The sequence below is a fragment of the Phaethon aethereus genome (assembly GCF_964289735.1).
Source record: "Phaethon aethereus genome assembly, chromosome: 1".
NCBI classification, from domain to species: domain Eukaryota; kingdom Metazoa; phylum Chordata; class Aves; order Phaethontiformes; family Phaethontidae; genus Phaethon; species Phaethon aethereus.
Window position 1 is genome coordinate 34,906,210 of NC_138575.1, and position 16,986 is coordinate 34,923,195.

General features: G+C 39.1%; 1 protein-coding gene across 2 annotated transcripts in view; it reads right to left on the minus strand.

Annotated features, from left to right (window-relative positions):
• NELL2 (neural EGFL like 2) overlaps positions 1-16,986 on the minus strand; it is a 160,870-nt gene that overhangs the window by 110,509 nt on the left and 33,375 nt on the right. For both annotated transcript variants that reach the window (XM_082011705.1, XM_082011706.1), the window contains 6 exons: positions 12,176-12,349; positions 11,970-12,066; positions 7,788-7,860; positions 7,538-7,620; positions 6,335-6,463; positions 4,967-5,069 (listed from right to left, as the gene is read on the minus strand). In XM_082011705.1, coding sequence (XP_081867831.1) covers positions 4,967-5,069; positions 6,335-6,463; positions 7,538-7,620; positions 7,788-7,860; positions 11,970-12,066; positions 12,176-12,349 — 659 coding nt within the window. The remainder of the gene's footprint in view (positions 1-4,966; positions 5,070-6,334; positions 6,464-7,537; positions 7,621-7,787; positions 7,861-11,969; positions 12,067-12,175; positions 12,350-16,986) is intronic.

Consider the following 16,986-nt stretch of genomic DNA (forward strand, 5'->3'; position numbering starts at 1 on the left):
ACTGGGAGGAGGACAGTGATGAGAAGAGGGCAATTTCTTCCAGGAGATCAGTCTCTGGTGACGGGAATTATTACTGCACCAGATATTGATACAAATACCACTTCTGGCCTTAAAAAAAAATGAAAAACAGCTAGTTTGTTAAAAATACACTGTCTCCATTTAAAAAAAATACATACATCACATAGCTATTGGAAGTGATGCCTTAGTGTTAACACACTGACTAATAAAAATGTTACTGTAAAAAGATTTGCTGACCAAGTACCAATTGTCTCAGCTACTAAGACATTGGCAGTCCTTGCACAATTCACTTAAAATAAATGAACTTGTCCTTGTACCTCTTAGGCATGTCCGTGGTCTAAAACAATACTTTATAGGGTCGGTAGGGGAGCTTAATCTCTCCCTGATTCGTATCAGTGCCTATCACCACAAAATGCATTTGTGTCTGCAGAGGAGAAAATAATTTAATGATCTCTTGCACATACCTTCTCAGATAGGTTTAAAACTGCATTGGGAATAGAAAAGAAAGTAGTCTCCGCTTTCCAGCTCCAAACAATTCTCCACAGGAAGCTCCCATTCATCTAAGATGTATGCTCTGGTAGCTGGACGGAATTTGGCATTGAATAGCTTGTCTGCACTGAAACATACACTCAGCACACTGGCCAGTTTATGTACCTTGGAAGATCATTGCTTCTTTTAGCTCATTAGAGCTAATAGAAAACACAATGATAATTTGCATGCATTGCCATTCCTTACGCTACCAGCATTGACCTTCACACAGGACAAAACAGAACAAGTTTTCTGAATGCCCTCAAACAAAGGTACAGAGTTAGGGCAGAAGGTCGGGGTTTGGGTGGTTGTTTTTTTTTTCTTTTGACTCACAAGAAGAACCAAAGTCAAAGCAATACTGGTAAAAAAAAAAAAATCTACAATATTCCTTACTAAGTGTTCTTCCCTGAACCAAACATTTAGGAAAAACATGAAGAGTCAGTTGTTGCTGAAATTTCTGAAGTGCTGAAAAAAAATTTCACCAAATGAAGATACAACAAAGCTGCACTGTCCAATATGTAAATGCTGGGCTGCAGTTCAATTCCTAGGGCTTGGCAGTGTGGTAAACTCCCACAAGTCTCCTAGCATAACTGCTTAAAGTCAGAACCAGGCTTAAAAATCCAGCACTTTCCATTCCTATCTAACACACCCGATATTCACTACAGTAACTGATGGAAAGATTAACCTCACAACTTTAGCTGTCTAAAAATTCAGTATCGTTATCTAATCTAATCGCCTAGGCTCCCTATACAGTCCATGGAAAGAGATGTCCACCTCCAGAAGGCAATTCACCCCATCCCTTCCAGCCCGCTCCTCAGCACCAAGTGCCCTCTGGAGGTCCCAGTCTCTTTCACTGCCTACCAAGAGAGCCTAACTGGTGATGCCCATTACTAGTACATGAAACACAACAGGTAAATGAAACAGTACATGACAACAGGCTTGAAAATGCTTGATTACAGTCTGCAATCCTCCATGCAGTTTGAGCGGTAGCCCATGTCATGGCACTTTTTTGGCCTGTACTGGCCAACATGCTCTGAAGCTACGCCAGGCACAGCTGGGGGGACAGCGGTGATCAGAGGCCATTCCCAGGCAGCAATCTGGATGCAGATATTCTGTTGTGGGGGAAGGAGAAGAGAGTTTGGCCATGTAGATGTGATCCTCAAGTGCCACCTAGCCCCAGGGCCATATTTTACTTACTGTGCCTGCCCTATTTTACTTACTAGTATAAGTGAAGCGACTTCAGATCATATTCCCAAAATCTACATGCCTAAAAAGCCATGGAGAATGAATTCATCCCCGATCACTTGTCGGGGCCAGGAGAACAAGCAAAATACATCCAAAAACCTAGGAAGGCTGCTTGCTGGTCGCCGAAAAAGCCTTACGTGCTGTACCCTTTTACTCTGCTATGCCAGCTGAAGACCCCGCTCTTTTCATTTTCGGTGGCTTTGTTCTCACACCAGCAGAAGAAAGGAAGAAGTGTGGAGGGAAGCACTCAGCCCTGGGTGAGAGACAGCAACAAAGCTGCTGCAGCTACCACTGCCTGGGCAGTGCTACTCACACAACAGTTTGGCAGAAACAACCCATCATCTGGTACGAGGTACCACAAAAATACCAGGAAGGAAACAGAGATATCCATACATGTTCTGTCTTGAAACAAATACTAAACCCCGCTAAAGAACAGTGTATGAGGCATCACTTTTTCTCAGCATTTATGATTGATTGTCCAATACTAAGGATAGCGTCTCCTTGAGCAACACACCCTAACTAGCTGTTTTCCCAATAAGCCATCTGTGTTTGCTCTAGTCAGATGCTACACCCCCTGATATTGTTCTAAGAATTGAAAACAAAAAAGTTATTCTCAAAACCTATCCAAATGGAGGAATTCAGCTTTGACCCCTTGAGCAAGAACCGTGGTCTCTTGAGCACACTGACCTCAATCAGCTTGGACCTCGAGCTTTCAGACACCAAGAAGACAGGACACAGCTGGCACGAATATAGGAATTCAGTGACAACTCAGCATTTCCAACAAACTGGTCTGGAGAATAAGTGATGTTCCTGAAGGCTCCATTGCCTCTAACTTCTACTCTTTACACTCTTTCACTGGAATTTAACTACCTTGTCAATGGGACTCCAATTTACACTCTCTGTTCCTTGGTTCCAGGGATTTGGCCACTTTAAAAGTTGTTTGATTTTCTTTTTTTTAAAGGCACTTTAAATAACCTAGATTAAATTAGGAATAATTTTTCAAAATAAATGTTTGTTTATATTTATCTTGTGCTAGTTTTGGCTGGGATAGAGTTTATTGTCTTCACAGTAGCTAGTATGGGGCTGTGGTCTGGATTTATGCTGAAAACACTGTTGATAACATAGAGATGTTTTTGTTACTGCTTAGCAGGGCTTACACACAGTCAAGGGCTTTTCTGCTTCTCACACCACCCCACCAGCAAGTAGGCTGGGGGTACACAAGAAGTTGGGAGGGGACACAGCTGGGACAGCTGACCCCAACTAACCAAAGGGATATTCCATACCATATGACATCATATGAAGAAGGAAGGGGGAGACATTTGTCTTCCCAAGTAAGCGTTATACATGATGGAGCCCTGCTTTCCTGGAGATGGCTGAACACCTGCCTGCCCATGGGAAGTAGTGAATGAATTCCTTGTTTTCTTTGCTTGAGTGCACGGCTTTTGCTTTACTTATTAAACTGTCTTTATCTCAACCCATGAGTTTTCTCACTTTAACCCTTCTGATTCTCTCCCCCATCCCAGTGAGGGGGAGTAAGCGAGTGGCTGTGGTGCTCAGTTGCTGGATGGTGTTAAACCACAACAGATCTAATCATTTTTCTGGTAATTTGTCAAGACAGTTATATTGTGCATGTTAGTCATAAATTTAATTATATACTGGCATCAAACTAACAACACTGGAAGATAAAGGGCTTTTGATAATATTAAGAATATAAAAAAGACACTTCACAGTGTGCTGTACCAGAACTGTATCTTAATTGGAAGGAGAAGTAGCAAGGCTGTATGACAAGGTCAATGTCCATATGCTCATTCACATTCCTTGACCTTTGTCAAGACTCCAGATAAAAACAACTTCGTAAGAAGTCATATGATGTGAGCTCTTTTCCATTAACATCTGGATGGAGAATTCCCAACTCAATTCACAGGTGGTACATTACAAAACATACTTCAGAGGATCAGGTTTTCAAACTCTGCCAACATGGTTAAAGAGTCAAACAGAGGTTTGAATTCCACACGTCTCACATCCCCGAATTACCAGTTCCCTAAGCCATCTAATATGCATGGAAATTCTGTGTAGCTGGTTAAAAAAAAAAAAAAGTATTTGAATTCTCATGTCCTCTCAATTAGAATTAAGCTACTTGAGTAAGTTAATAAGGTTTTATAAAATGGGATGGTTTGTGTAACTTCTAACACAATTAAATATTAATAAACTCCTGTGGGAGCAAGATCAATGGAGTACAAAACGTCTTCCTGAATTTCATCTTACGAGATGTCATTTTAACCAGTTATATATTTCTCTATACTCTGTAAGAAATTTTATACAGCCATAGAAGAGTGATGAAACCACACAGAAAAATCTCAACATTTACAGAATAAAAAAGTGTGTGCTTCTTATGCTCAATTTCAAGAATAGAGTTCACTGTAGCCTAAAATAAATAACCATGACATATACAATACACATCCATAACCAACCTGAAATATTATATATAGACCATCTAGATAGTGATTAACCTAAAATTCCCCTTCTCTGGCTCTATTTACAACAAAACCAAAATGCTATAAAACCAAAAGGTAATCACCTATCTTAAATGACAATATTAAATTACCTCTATTCAGTTTCCTGTATAATTCTGTCTGACCTTTTGTGAAAGAACATTTCTAGGTGTCTGTTTTTCACTGGTCTCTTGGGTCTAGTATGAGTTTTCTCTTCCCTTAATTACAGAAGAAGAATCATAAATCTGAACCTCCATTTCTAGCACTACAATGAAAGTACATTTCTTCTTGTGATAGAGGTATTTTTAACACCTGGTGAAAACAAACACCAGGCAATCGTTCTTGAATTTCTAGCAGTTTGGTCTAAAAGACAGACTATGGAAGTCTGCAGAAATTTTTTTTAATTACTTTTTTTTTTAAATATTGATAAGAAAAATCTATACTTAAAAAAAAAAAAACAACATAACTAAAATAAAACAAAATCCCTGGAATCCCTGCACCTGAAAAATTAAAACCTTCTGGTTATCAATTTCCCGGAATTTTTCAGAGAAGTCTAAGTTCCCTGATTCCTCAACCCAAATATTTCATTCCCTGACCAGTTCTTTCACTGACATACAGAGAGGTTCATTTTCTCTACAGATCTCAAAATATTCATTAGAAGGAAGCACCACAGTTAAACTTACATTGACATTCTTTGCAGCACTTGCCATCCACATACGCCAGGGCAGAGTTAAGCGGGCAGTCAGAGAAGGGGCAAATCAAAGCCTCACACTGCACGGTACCGTTCTAGAAGAATAAAAGGTGCTTAACTGGTAGTTATATTTAGCACGAGCAGAGATGTTCTCAAATACAGGAACTTAAAATTCTATTTTTAAATGCAATGAACTCTCTAACACGCACAAAGACATTTTAACACGCTTCTTTTAATAACTACAAGAACAGAAACGAAACCTTTAGAACATCATGCATACAACCTTTTAGACATGTGATGTGTTCTTTGAGATTATAATGATCAAATTTTACTTCTGTTTGGAAGTAAAACATTCTGCCAATCAACAGCAAACTGGCAGATTAGTGTGAAATAACCTCACAGAACAATACTCTGCCTTCTGATTTTTACATAAGAGACAATACATTTCTGAAAGGTAATAGTATCATAGCTAGAAGAAAAATCTGAGACAAAAATAAGTAATGCATTTAACACTAAATTCAAAGAACTTCAAATAGCTATCAGCCAGATTTGATACCACAGACTAAGTCGTCTTCTCATCAACCACAAAATTTTAAAAGCAAAATGAATATCCCTCCAGAAATATAAAGATCAAAATCATACTAAGCTTAAGGAGAAAAATTTAGCAAATTATAGATAGCAGAAATCAATCTAAGGGGCAGTACAGACAACAACAGCCTTTTCACCAACTTCTAATGGCCTTTGGATTAGGCATTTAATGAGTTCAAATGGAATTAATGAGTTTTACATGAATGGACAATAACAAAGATGCCATGGGTTTGTACCTGAAAGGATACTTGCAATCACTTCTGTAGTTGTGACACCTTTGGGAATCTTCTATCCACCTAACAAATCTTTTTCATTTGTGATATAACAGAGCATGCACATGACCCTGACATTTTACTCTGTATTACTTATAGAGATATAATCAAAGGCAACTAAAGGAAATCAGACACAAGGGATCTATTCAATCATTTGCTAAGAAAAAGGCTGTGTTTATAGTGATAAAAAGCAGGGAATTAATTATCCAGAGAAACTGTTTGCAACTCAGTGCATGAGAATAACATGATAGCTAAGTATATTGCATAGCATCTGCCTTTGATGACATGAAATATAGGAGAGCTACTCATGCTGGCACTACTGAAGCAACAGGAAAATGTATTTATTAATACTATTCCTTAGATTTAGAACAGTTTTTCTAGCACTTTGTTTTTACTACCTAGCACACACACTGGAGGTTTTCTCATCATTGGCCTCAATAAAACTGTAATCAGAAGAAGCACTAGAGTTCCTTGAGTCTCCACTCAAACTGTAGCCATACCATGCAAGTGCAGTTTTTACAGCCGTCTGTCCAGGATTCAAACTCTCTGTAAGTTGTGCCTTTCGTTGTGCAGGTCCTTTCACAGTAGCACTGATCCAACTTGTTCATCTTCTGCTCAGCTTGGGACAACTGTATTTACATTTCACAAAAAAGTTTGGAATTTGTAAGTGGTTTCCACATTAGTATAAATATGATTGAAACTGTCCCCCTTATCATCAAGCATGCAGATGAGAGAATACATGTAGGAGAATGCAGTCAAAGATATTAAAGCAATTATTGTCAAATACAATATGGTTAAACCATCAGACATTCAGACATGGAAATTAAGAAGCAAGACACAATGCATTTCATCTTTCTCTAACATCAGGGACATCATGAAACAAAGTGAGTAGGTCAAGATGTGTACGGATCCTGATTTCTCATCTTTATGTGTGTGAACTGACTAAGAATCTTGCTCTATATAAACTCCTTGCAGATACTAAGTTATGCACAAAAGACCTGAATCTGAGTAGAGAAGCAAAATTGGAGGTAAAACTCAAAACCAACATGTTAGCAATTGTTTCTCTACTTCAACCAAAGCATTTTTAACATTTGTGTATCAAATCAGCCAGGTAACAGCATTCCTGCAGACATCTAAAGAACTGATATTTAAAACCAGAAGACTAGTCTATGTTCTCTGGCAGACATGAATGCTTTTGGTGTGATATTCTAGGGGAAAAAAGGAAGAAAATGCTGCTTTGGATTCTTAATTCCTTGTCTTGCATATATTTTGTCTGAACACATGTTTGGCAGCTCAGGTCTAGAAAAGTCTTGGACCAGTAAGTCTTGCTGCAATAAGCACAATAACTTATTTCATTCTAGGTTTATTGACTTGTTAGCCTAATAGATAGAGTTTGAACATCTATAAGCCCTTTCCTTGCTCAGGGATTTGGATTTTGTTTACTAATAAAAGATATGATTCTATAAAAATATTAAAACACAAGAAAGCTCTCTGAACTGGGAATTTGTATGTATAAACACTAGGCACAGATATGTAAATACAACATGTATAAATGCATACAAAACATATCAACACACCATGCAGGGATGTTCCACACACATCCATGTGCACATCCCCACATATGCACAAATAATCTAAAAAGTCAGCAATTAAAGCCTTAGAGTCCTTGTTTCTCCCATGCCATGCCTCCTAGTAAACATTACCTTAGCTGATGTTTTGGCTAAAATGTCTTGCAGTTCCATAATTTTCTGCACGAGTCCATGGAAGTCATTACAAGTTGGGCATGCTAGATTAACAGAATACGTATATTATTAACAAAAACACGGATAGGTTCAATCATGTCAAAGTTGACAACTAATACACTGAAACTCAAGGTTTTAAGAAAGCTTGTAGGACAGAGAATAGGTAAAAAGCACACCTTTCATTTTATGGTATAATAATTAATAGACTTACTGCGATTAAGATCTGGGCATTGAGAAATAAATCCTTGAGGCATGACAAGTAATTGCACATCCTGCATTATGCCCTATGTGTAAGTAGAGAGAAAAAAAGGATAATTATTTTTACCTGTCAAAATTATGTTTTCCGTTCACCATGTAAAACACTAAAACTCACACAGAAAAACTGCCTGATAAAAACAATACTTATGAATACACAGCTTCTTGCCTGGACCCAATGCAGTGATAGAAGAATAAAGAGAAAATAAAATAGATGTACAAATACAGACGTACGGGATCATTTTTAAAGACATAAGAACCGAATAATTTTTGAAGACATAAGATTAAATGTCAAGATGTAATTATGTGGCAAAAGTTTGGTTGTTTGGAATTCATTGTTATTTTTAGTTAGCCACTGCAGAAAAGCTTGAAAATGACCTTTAAAAGTAATTTGAAAAACACTCGCAGTTTCAGTTACTTTGAAACACTCTTTTAAATAAAATGCAAACTTTTAACTAAGCTATAACTGTCAAATAGAAGTGAAGATTAAAGAGACTTGAGTCAGGAAAAACACATTCATGCAAACCCTTTATAATTTCGATGGGGATCTTTCCACATAGCATTCAGAATGCCAAGAAACTACACGTCTCTTACACAGCTGCAGAGTCGCATGTTGGCAAGAACGTAGGGGAAGGGGAAGTTCATCATGAAATTCAACTATGCCATCTGGAATGCCATCTATGCCATCTTCTGGTTTCACCCAGAAGAATAGATCCCATGCTTGCAGGCAGAATTTACACGCATCCTTAGTCATCAAGATATAATTAGCAACCATTTTGCTGCTCTCCAACAGCAAAGGCCAAATAGCAACTTCAAAGGGAGCCATCCTATCATATTTGCTCCAGATGTCCCTTTCACCCATGACTCCCTCCCTGCATCTCCAAAACTCCTTCTTAGGAGAAAAAGCAAAATAATTACAACATGCTTCAACATGTTTATGAAAAGAATGTTTCACAACACTAAGAACACAATACAAACTAAATGCAAAAGGCCACATTTTGTCCACAAACACAAGGACATTCAATACAGATGTTGCAAAGTCAAAGAACCAGCATTTTGACCTCAAGCAAATGACACAGGGTGACTTCGCAACCTAAGGGACCTACAGAGAAGAGTGGGTGTCACTGGAGCACAACTAAGAGGGTACCTAGGTACCATGCCTGCCTTTCTCCCTTAACAACAAAGCCACAATCTAGGACAAACGGGCGCTTCTCCATGCTGCACAAGAAGCAGCAGCAATTAGCTAACAGTGGAAAAATAGGTGTGTCTGAGACAGGGCTCCACATCAGGACCTCCCACAGCACATGTTGTGGAAGTCAGGAGCACAGACCTCTTTGAAGAGCACACCAAAAAGCTCACTGTATTCATTTCCCCTCCCTTCCTTCCTCGGTGTCACCAGCTTCAAACTCAGGTCAACCCAAGTTACGGTATTTTCATGAAAAGGAGGAATGGCAGGGTCCAACCCATTCAAATTTAAAACACTCTTCACTGAACACACAGGCAAGTATTCAAATCATTTAGCTATTAACTAACAGTAAAGCTCCTCCAACTATTTGAGGAGCTTTGTTCATCATACGTCAGTGGTGATATGAGCTGACTCTGCCACTCGCCAGGAATTCAGGTTCCTGCTCCTTCTGCCAAAGTAACGCTGGAGCTGTGACATCTCGCCCACCTGGGCTGCCAAATCAGGACCTCCTGACCGTACATGACAGGCTTCGCACAGGCTCCTGAAGAACCTAGTGGTGCAAACTGACACACTGCTGGATGCTAGGTACCAGGAGGAGTTACACGGTACCAGAAATCAGACAGAATTGCGCTCTCATACTGCAGACCTTAAAGTGAAACAGGTACAAATATATCCCAGTGTGAATATGCCTACTGGCACATTGGTTTAGTGCAACAATATTAGGTTCAAAATCAAATACAGCCAAATAAAATCTTTTTCAGAGTGACTAATGATTTTGAGTACCTTGACCCCTCTGGACAATCCATTTGATCCACTCAAAGCAGCCTGATTTTTGGAAACAGAGAAGCACCTGGACCTCTCAAAATCAGATCAGTAGACGTTGTCCCACAGTGAGTGTCTAAAAAATACAGGCTCTCCAAAACACGGAGAAGCATTGAAAGTCCTCGTCTGATGAATCTCATCTGATGATCCTCAACTGATGAGTCTCCTGTACAACAGTGTCATTTTCCCTTTCAGATGCAGTTTGACCACTGCTACTATATTATGGTGGAAAAATCACTTAGCACAGTATATTTTGGCTATATCAATGCTGTTTTAACAGCTATCCATTTCTGTATTTCTGTTAAGCTGGTTTATACTTGTAATTGAGGCAAAATTCTCCATGTATTTTTTTTTATCTTTCTTGAAAAGAAAGGAAAAAAAAAAACAGTCCACTACTGGGGTATTTATTTTTTTACACCTAATGAGCTTCTTCCCAATGACTATGATTTGGCAAAAGGAAGAATATAATCAAGTCAAAAGCTGAGAAGGCACAAAAAAAATAAAAGGAATATTTTTTGGTATTAATTATAATTAAGTATATAATATATAGTAATTAATATATAATATGTAATATATGCTATAATTTATATTAATTATATTAATTATTGCCTATTAATATGTTAATAATTATATTAATTATAAGAACATAGAATAAATGAAGTGTATCTGAGATTAGTTTAAGCAATGCATTAATATCTTCTGGTTTTATTCTTGGAGTCAACTGTTTATTTCAGTCAGAAATATAACTTTGCAGCTTATTTAGCAGACCTCCTCTTAGTCTTTTCGAGGAAAAGGAAACATATATTGAATTGAAAAGTAAAAACAAAGTCATGCTTCAGTTTTCAAATGAGTACCCCACTGGACCTCTGTAATTCATACACAACAAGGACATAAATTAGCATTTAAGCAAATAGTATTTCAACACCCAAAACCTGGTTTTAGCAGAAAAGCACAGAACTTGCTGTGAAACCATAGTCAAAGTGTTTTACATTGAAAAAAAAGATTTAGTGGGCCATATTTTAAAAAGTGATTGGGTCTGTGATCAACATCATCAATTCTGTTTTGCAGCACAAGTAAAAAGATGCCTACTGGGCGGAAAATGGGACTGCAGTGTGGAAGGCATCCACAGGGATGCCATCATTTGTTAAAGCAGCTCCAGAGAAGACTGAATCAAAACTCACACTCCAGTTCAACATGGCATTCGCTTCTTCAATCTTGCTATACACAAGGTGCTCGCTATATATACATGTTAAAGCAGAAGCAGTAAGCAAAAAGTACGTACAAATATTCTTCCTCTGGGGGAAAAACCATTCCCTTCGTTGACGATAGTCATCTCATTCATTTCTGAGCTGAGAAGATGCTGTGATGAAATCTAAATCCTACAGAGGTCATGACATTGGAGTTCCCTAGACTGCAGTGCTCTGTGACACACAAAAAATGCACCTAGCTATGGAACAGACAATAATCTGACTATTTATGTCCCAGAATTCTGTTGCACTCAGCCCTTTACCTTTCCGTCTCACACTGCTGCCGGTTGTGTCATTTGGAGACACTGAGCCCTATGCACCTGCCTCTGCAACTTTATTTAGTGAACTCCAGTTGAACTGCAACTTTATTTAGTGAACTCCAGAACTGAACACAACTCACTGCACCAGATATGCTGATACACAACACACCACAGCACTAAGAACTGTGTTATGATTACAGAACCACAGACTGGTTGAGGTTGGGAGGGACCTCCTGAGATCATCTACATCAACTCCACTGCTCAAGCAGGATCAGCTACAGCTGTGTCCAGGTGGCTTTTGAATATCTCCAAAGCAGTCTTACTCTGACCAACCTCACAACAGAACTGTTTTCTTGCATTCAGACAAAATTTCAGGTGTTTCAGTTTTTGCCCATTGTTTCTTGGCCTGTCGGTGGGCACTACTGAGAAGAGTCTGGATGCCTCATCTTCATTCCCCCCTCCACATTCAGGTATTTATACACATTGATGAGATCCCCCCTTGAGCCTTCTCTTGTCTAGGCTGAACAATCCTAGCTCTCTCAGTCTCTCCTCACATGAACGATGCTCCAATTCCTTAATCATTTTTATTTAAGTTCACACTTTTCCTTTCAGGGACGGCATACCTTAAAATAACCATGTGCATTATTCCTCTGTCCCAGCCAAAAAGTTGTACCCAAAGGCAAGTCCATGAAGGGCTTCTCCACAACTCTCTCATAAATTCTGAAATGGAAGGAAAAAAATAAAGTCCCAAGTAGTTATCGTTTCATTTACTCGGAGCTGAAATGTTCCAAATGTGACAACTTCTTATAAAACAACACTCTTTACTTACTTATTGCAGTCCACATGTAAAATCAAGTGAGAGGCACTGATTGCTAAGGAAAGCCTGTGCCATTTATCATCCGCCAAAATGTATGGGAATACTTCTGTGTGGGAGCGATGACTGCCTGAACGATAATGCAACCTGATTTCATTTCGATGACCACTGCTTTCCAGCTCCAGGTACCTGTGCCATAAATGCATCATCATGTCATGAACCATTCTTATCAGCACAGCAACATTTTACATAACACAACTTCTCATGATCGTGCAGGAACTATTTAAAAGAGAGGAAAAGATAAGCGAGGAGATACAAACATGAAAATAGACACTTTCTAGATTTGCACTGCATCCTTCTTCTCAATAACACATAATAGCAGGTCCCAACTTTCACGTAAGTACACAAGATCCCAAGCTAAATATTGTTTTCCTTTAGCAACACTGTTTTCCACAACATGATCTGGTTGGAAATATAATTACCTTATGATGAATAATTGCCTCAAATCCTGAAAGCACAGTAAGGATACTCTGAAGGCATGAATGCACCCAAGACAACACCGTGTTTTGGGATGGGGACATCATTAGCCACGACCAACCAGGGAAGTAAGCAAGAACCAGGACTGGACACCGCTTAGTTTGCTTTCGGATGTACTGTTAACATCTCCCTTCAGTTTACATAATGAAATTTCTCCAAAAGAAATACAAAATGAAGAAGTGCTAACTCTTCAGAACAATTTATATATGTGTACATACTTACTTTGTTAAATAAGTATGTGTATTTGTGGGGCGTGTTTATATATATACACATGTATGTATGTGTATGCACATATATACATATACGTGTATACACAGTAAAAAAACAGCATTGCAGCTGTACCAAGATAAGTGCAACATCCACCAGATTTGCAGATTGCAAACACAAGCTTTGCTGGTGAAATTCCAGCAGATCAATTTAAAAAGCACCCCATATCCAACCTTGGTACTCAGTCAGACAGGTCTATTTCTTGGATATCGGACCCCGTCTGGGAACAATCTTGACAAACCCTTTGTCTTCTAAGCACTAAGTTTCACATTTTAAAGTCCTCCCGCTAAAATGCTTTCAAAACAGGAAAGAAAAACAGAAATGGACATTCTCTAATAACCATATGCAGCCTACAGCTAAAGACCAAGGAAAATAACATAGTATATGGTGAGATGCACAACAACTGAGAGAATGGACAATTCATTTTTGTCTATTTTTGCTGCTACATCTGCAATCGGGCATGACAGTGGTTTGTAATCTGAGTGCACACGTGGTTTAGGGTGATGTCATTTACTTTAACAGGCTATCTATATTAAAGAACAGACAAGACAATGATTGCAGTTTTCAAGAGTGAAGATGAGACCAAATCAAAATCATCTTGTACAATCATTATCCCTAGGAGGAGGTTGGGATCACTGCACATTTCTCCATCTTTCAGGGTGTTTCACAGTGGAACACGCCTAGCAACAGCACAAAAACAATTATCCTTTTGCAAAACTGGCAAAGGGCAATTTCTTCTTAACAAAGCAGTTAACTAGAGTCAGCAATAAATTTTATACTCTGAGATAATTTACCTCCTCATGGCCCAAAAATAATTTTTGCATTGGCAAGAAATGTAAACTAATTGAAGGCCTGGCTGGAAAAACATTGAGCAATAGTGGCAGGACATCAGTCAACTTAATAACCTCCTTCATAACTCAAGCTTCAAGGATAAAAATAAGGTCACTCTCAACCTAACAGAGAAGGGGAACATTACAGAACTGGACTCCTCCAGAAACTTTTAAGTGTCTCCAGCCAGCTGCAGATAAAATCCGGAAAAAAAAAAGGATGGATATGTTGAAACATTATCTCCTGGTACAGCCAACGGCTAGCTCCTCCTCTCTTCAAAGTCAACGGCAGGACCGATGCCAGCACACAGAGATACAGGCGTGCAGGGAACACACTCCAGCAGCAGGCATACGCTCAGTACAGACAGCATAAAATGAACGCTCGTGTTGCCCCTTATGCAGGTGAGATAAGGAAGTCTCTGAGAATGAAACATGGGTTTCCCAGTAAAAAGAAGATGTCACTGTAAAAATTTCAGGAATTAAGAACTGCTGTGAGAGGATGTTGAAATTTGACGATGCTGCAATAAGCAAGGAAAACTTCCTACACAAAGTTGTGCAAAAATTGTGGACACTGGAGTTTTGTTTCAACTGTGATTAATACACTGTTTTGAGATGCACAGGCAATCTATTTTTTTCTTCCATTTGGTAAACTAACAAATACATTCACCTTCGAAAGGTTTGATGATTGTTAGAGAAAACAACCATCAAAATGAAAAAGAAAATAATAGCCATTAGGAGAATTATTAGGAGAATAATTTATGGTTTACTAATAATCTTTAGAGGCAGCAGGAAAACACAATTAGAAAAACAAGTGGAATGACAGCCGGAACAATATTCCCTTCAGCTTGAACTAATGCCATGACACTGAAACACACAATGAGAATTAATCTTTTTCACTTCATTTTTTACAAAATATTGTGCTTGACATGCCACTTTTCTAGATTTGTTTAACTGCCTGGACTTAAACAGCTCTGGCTCAGTCTCGTGAGCTTCAGAAGGTGGAACAAGCCTCAGCACTGACAAACAGATATGGGTGAAAATGCAAAGTCTGCCCACAGCGGGGCTTCTCACGTCTTCTGCAAGACTGTAACACAGAATTCACTTGGGCGCGCAATTTCCAAAGGTTTGGAAGAGTCTTTGAGAAAGTAAGCTCAGCATTTAACAAACACACTTGGATTTTAAAAGCTCATTAGTGACAAAAATACTCTACACTTCTCTGTGTGCTCAGGATTACTAACCTTTTGAGAGGGAAAATAGGGCCATCGTGTTTCCTAAAGGACTTACTCCCAAAGGAAGCAATAACTGCACCACACTGCAGCCTTCTCCTAACCAAGAATCTCATAACTGAGAAGTTTCAGGGGAACTTCATCAGCTGAATCACTGGTTTCTTGTCCACACCAGTCCAGCCCAGACCACTCATTGCAGGGAGAGTGTCAGCTCAAGAATTCCCGTTACTAACGTCACTACTATTTCTCCCAACAGCTCCGAGGTGCTTATCTATGCTGCAAAAGGCAAACAGCTCTTGGAGTGAAAAATAAACCACAATGAGAAACACAGTACAACAGGAGAACCTGCTTCTCCTTTTACTAACGTCCATGATCTCTGTGGTGGTTTAATCAATACCAGCCTACTTGATTTTAACCCCCAAAAACTCATACATGCTTTGGGTCAAATGGATTTAACTTAGCAGGGAGATGATACGTGCTTAGGTTTACTATGCTTGACATACAGAGAAGAAAATGCCAACATGAAAAAAGGTTGTTACATCTCTGCAGATCACTCCGTGCATGCACAATCATTGCAAAGGCAACAGCCAAGGCCATGGGAAGATCAGCTGCTCTGCTTGGAATGCAGCCAGGTAGCGATCCCTTACGTACTGACTAAGGCTGAGCCTATCATCATAAAAGGAAGAAATTTGTCTCAAATGCCCCAGAGGAATTTGAGACAGAAAACAGCGACGTTTTCTCTGCTGCCCAGCACTGATCCACGATAACTGCTGGATAAGAGCTGAGAGTGAGCAGATCTGCTTAGCTGCAGAGCTGCTACTGCCTGTCCCGGCGAAGGGCACGTCATCTGCAGGAGCCTGCACAGGACCTGCTCTTCGGTCTGCGACAGACCACGCCAGGGAGACTGTAGAACTAAAAGTCAGGATGTACAGCAAAAAGCTAGAGATTTAGGAGGTGAAACATCAGGTGGTCCTGGTGTATGTGGTAGCAGTCTTTGAGGAGAGGGAAGTATGGGCCCTCCAGCTAACGGCCAGTGTTGGTAACTGGTAACCAAGTCTTTGATGGCTCACTCACTCTTTTGGCATCCCTGCTCACACAGCAAACGCACACGGTAGCTGCCCCCTCTTACTCCAGGCAACTAATAATTTCAACTTCAATTTACAGCATGTAGACAAATATTTTAGAAGCTAAAGGCAAGATATCATGTCGGCTGCATATGAATTTATTAGAGTGGTGGTTTTTTTAAAACTTTTACTGCTCACATTTATAGGTATAGTGTTAAAAGAGTTCTTGATGGCTCTTTGATCTACACTAAGAAAAAAAGGAAAACTAATAAAATTTAAAAGGAGTATGTACTTAAGAAAAAAATTAAAATCCTTATCTCCATTACTTATAAAAATCTTTATCTGAAGATTTTTGATACAAAAATTCTGGCTTTTTTGTTACAGTTACATAAAACATAGGAAAAGAGATTTAACTCAGTAGACCCTATTCAGTGCAAACTATGACTACAATAGCAGCAAGCAATTCTGCTGCACGTAGATTACGAAGACGTGAACACAATTTATGCCATGCCCCCACCACATTCTCCAATGCATTATTTGCTATTTTCCATGGTATGATGACTGGACAGTCAGGACCGTGAGCCTTATTTTTCTATTCAGAAGTAACACTTAAAGTGTTCTGAAACATTAACTGGGAGTTTTTACTGCTTGGTGCATCCCCTAAAACAACACGGCATCAAAATATCCACAGATGAATTCTAAATGCCAAGTGGCACCTGTAGTATAGCTGTAAAAACCTAGTCCCTGTCTCTCACTTACACTACTGCTTGGCCTTACTGGCTTTGCCCTTTTCCCTGACTATCTAGAGCTCTACTTATGCAAGAGATGACTGGCAGTTTAGCCATGGAGTGATAAATAAAAAAACTGGTCTTCACTTCTCTGGATAAGTTGGTAGCACTTGGTGC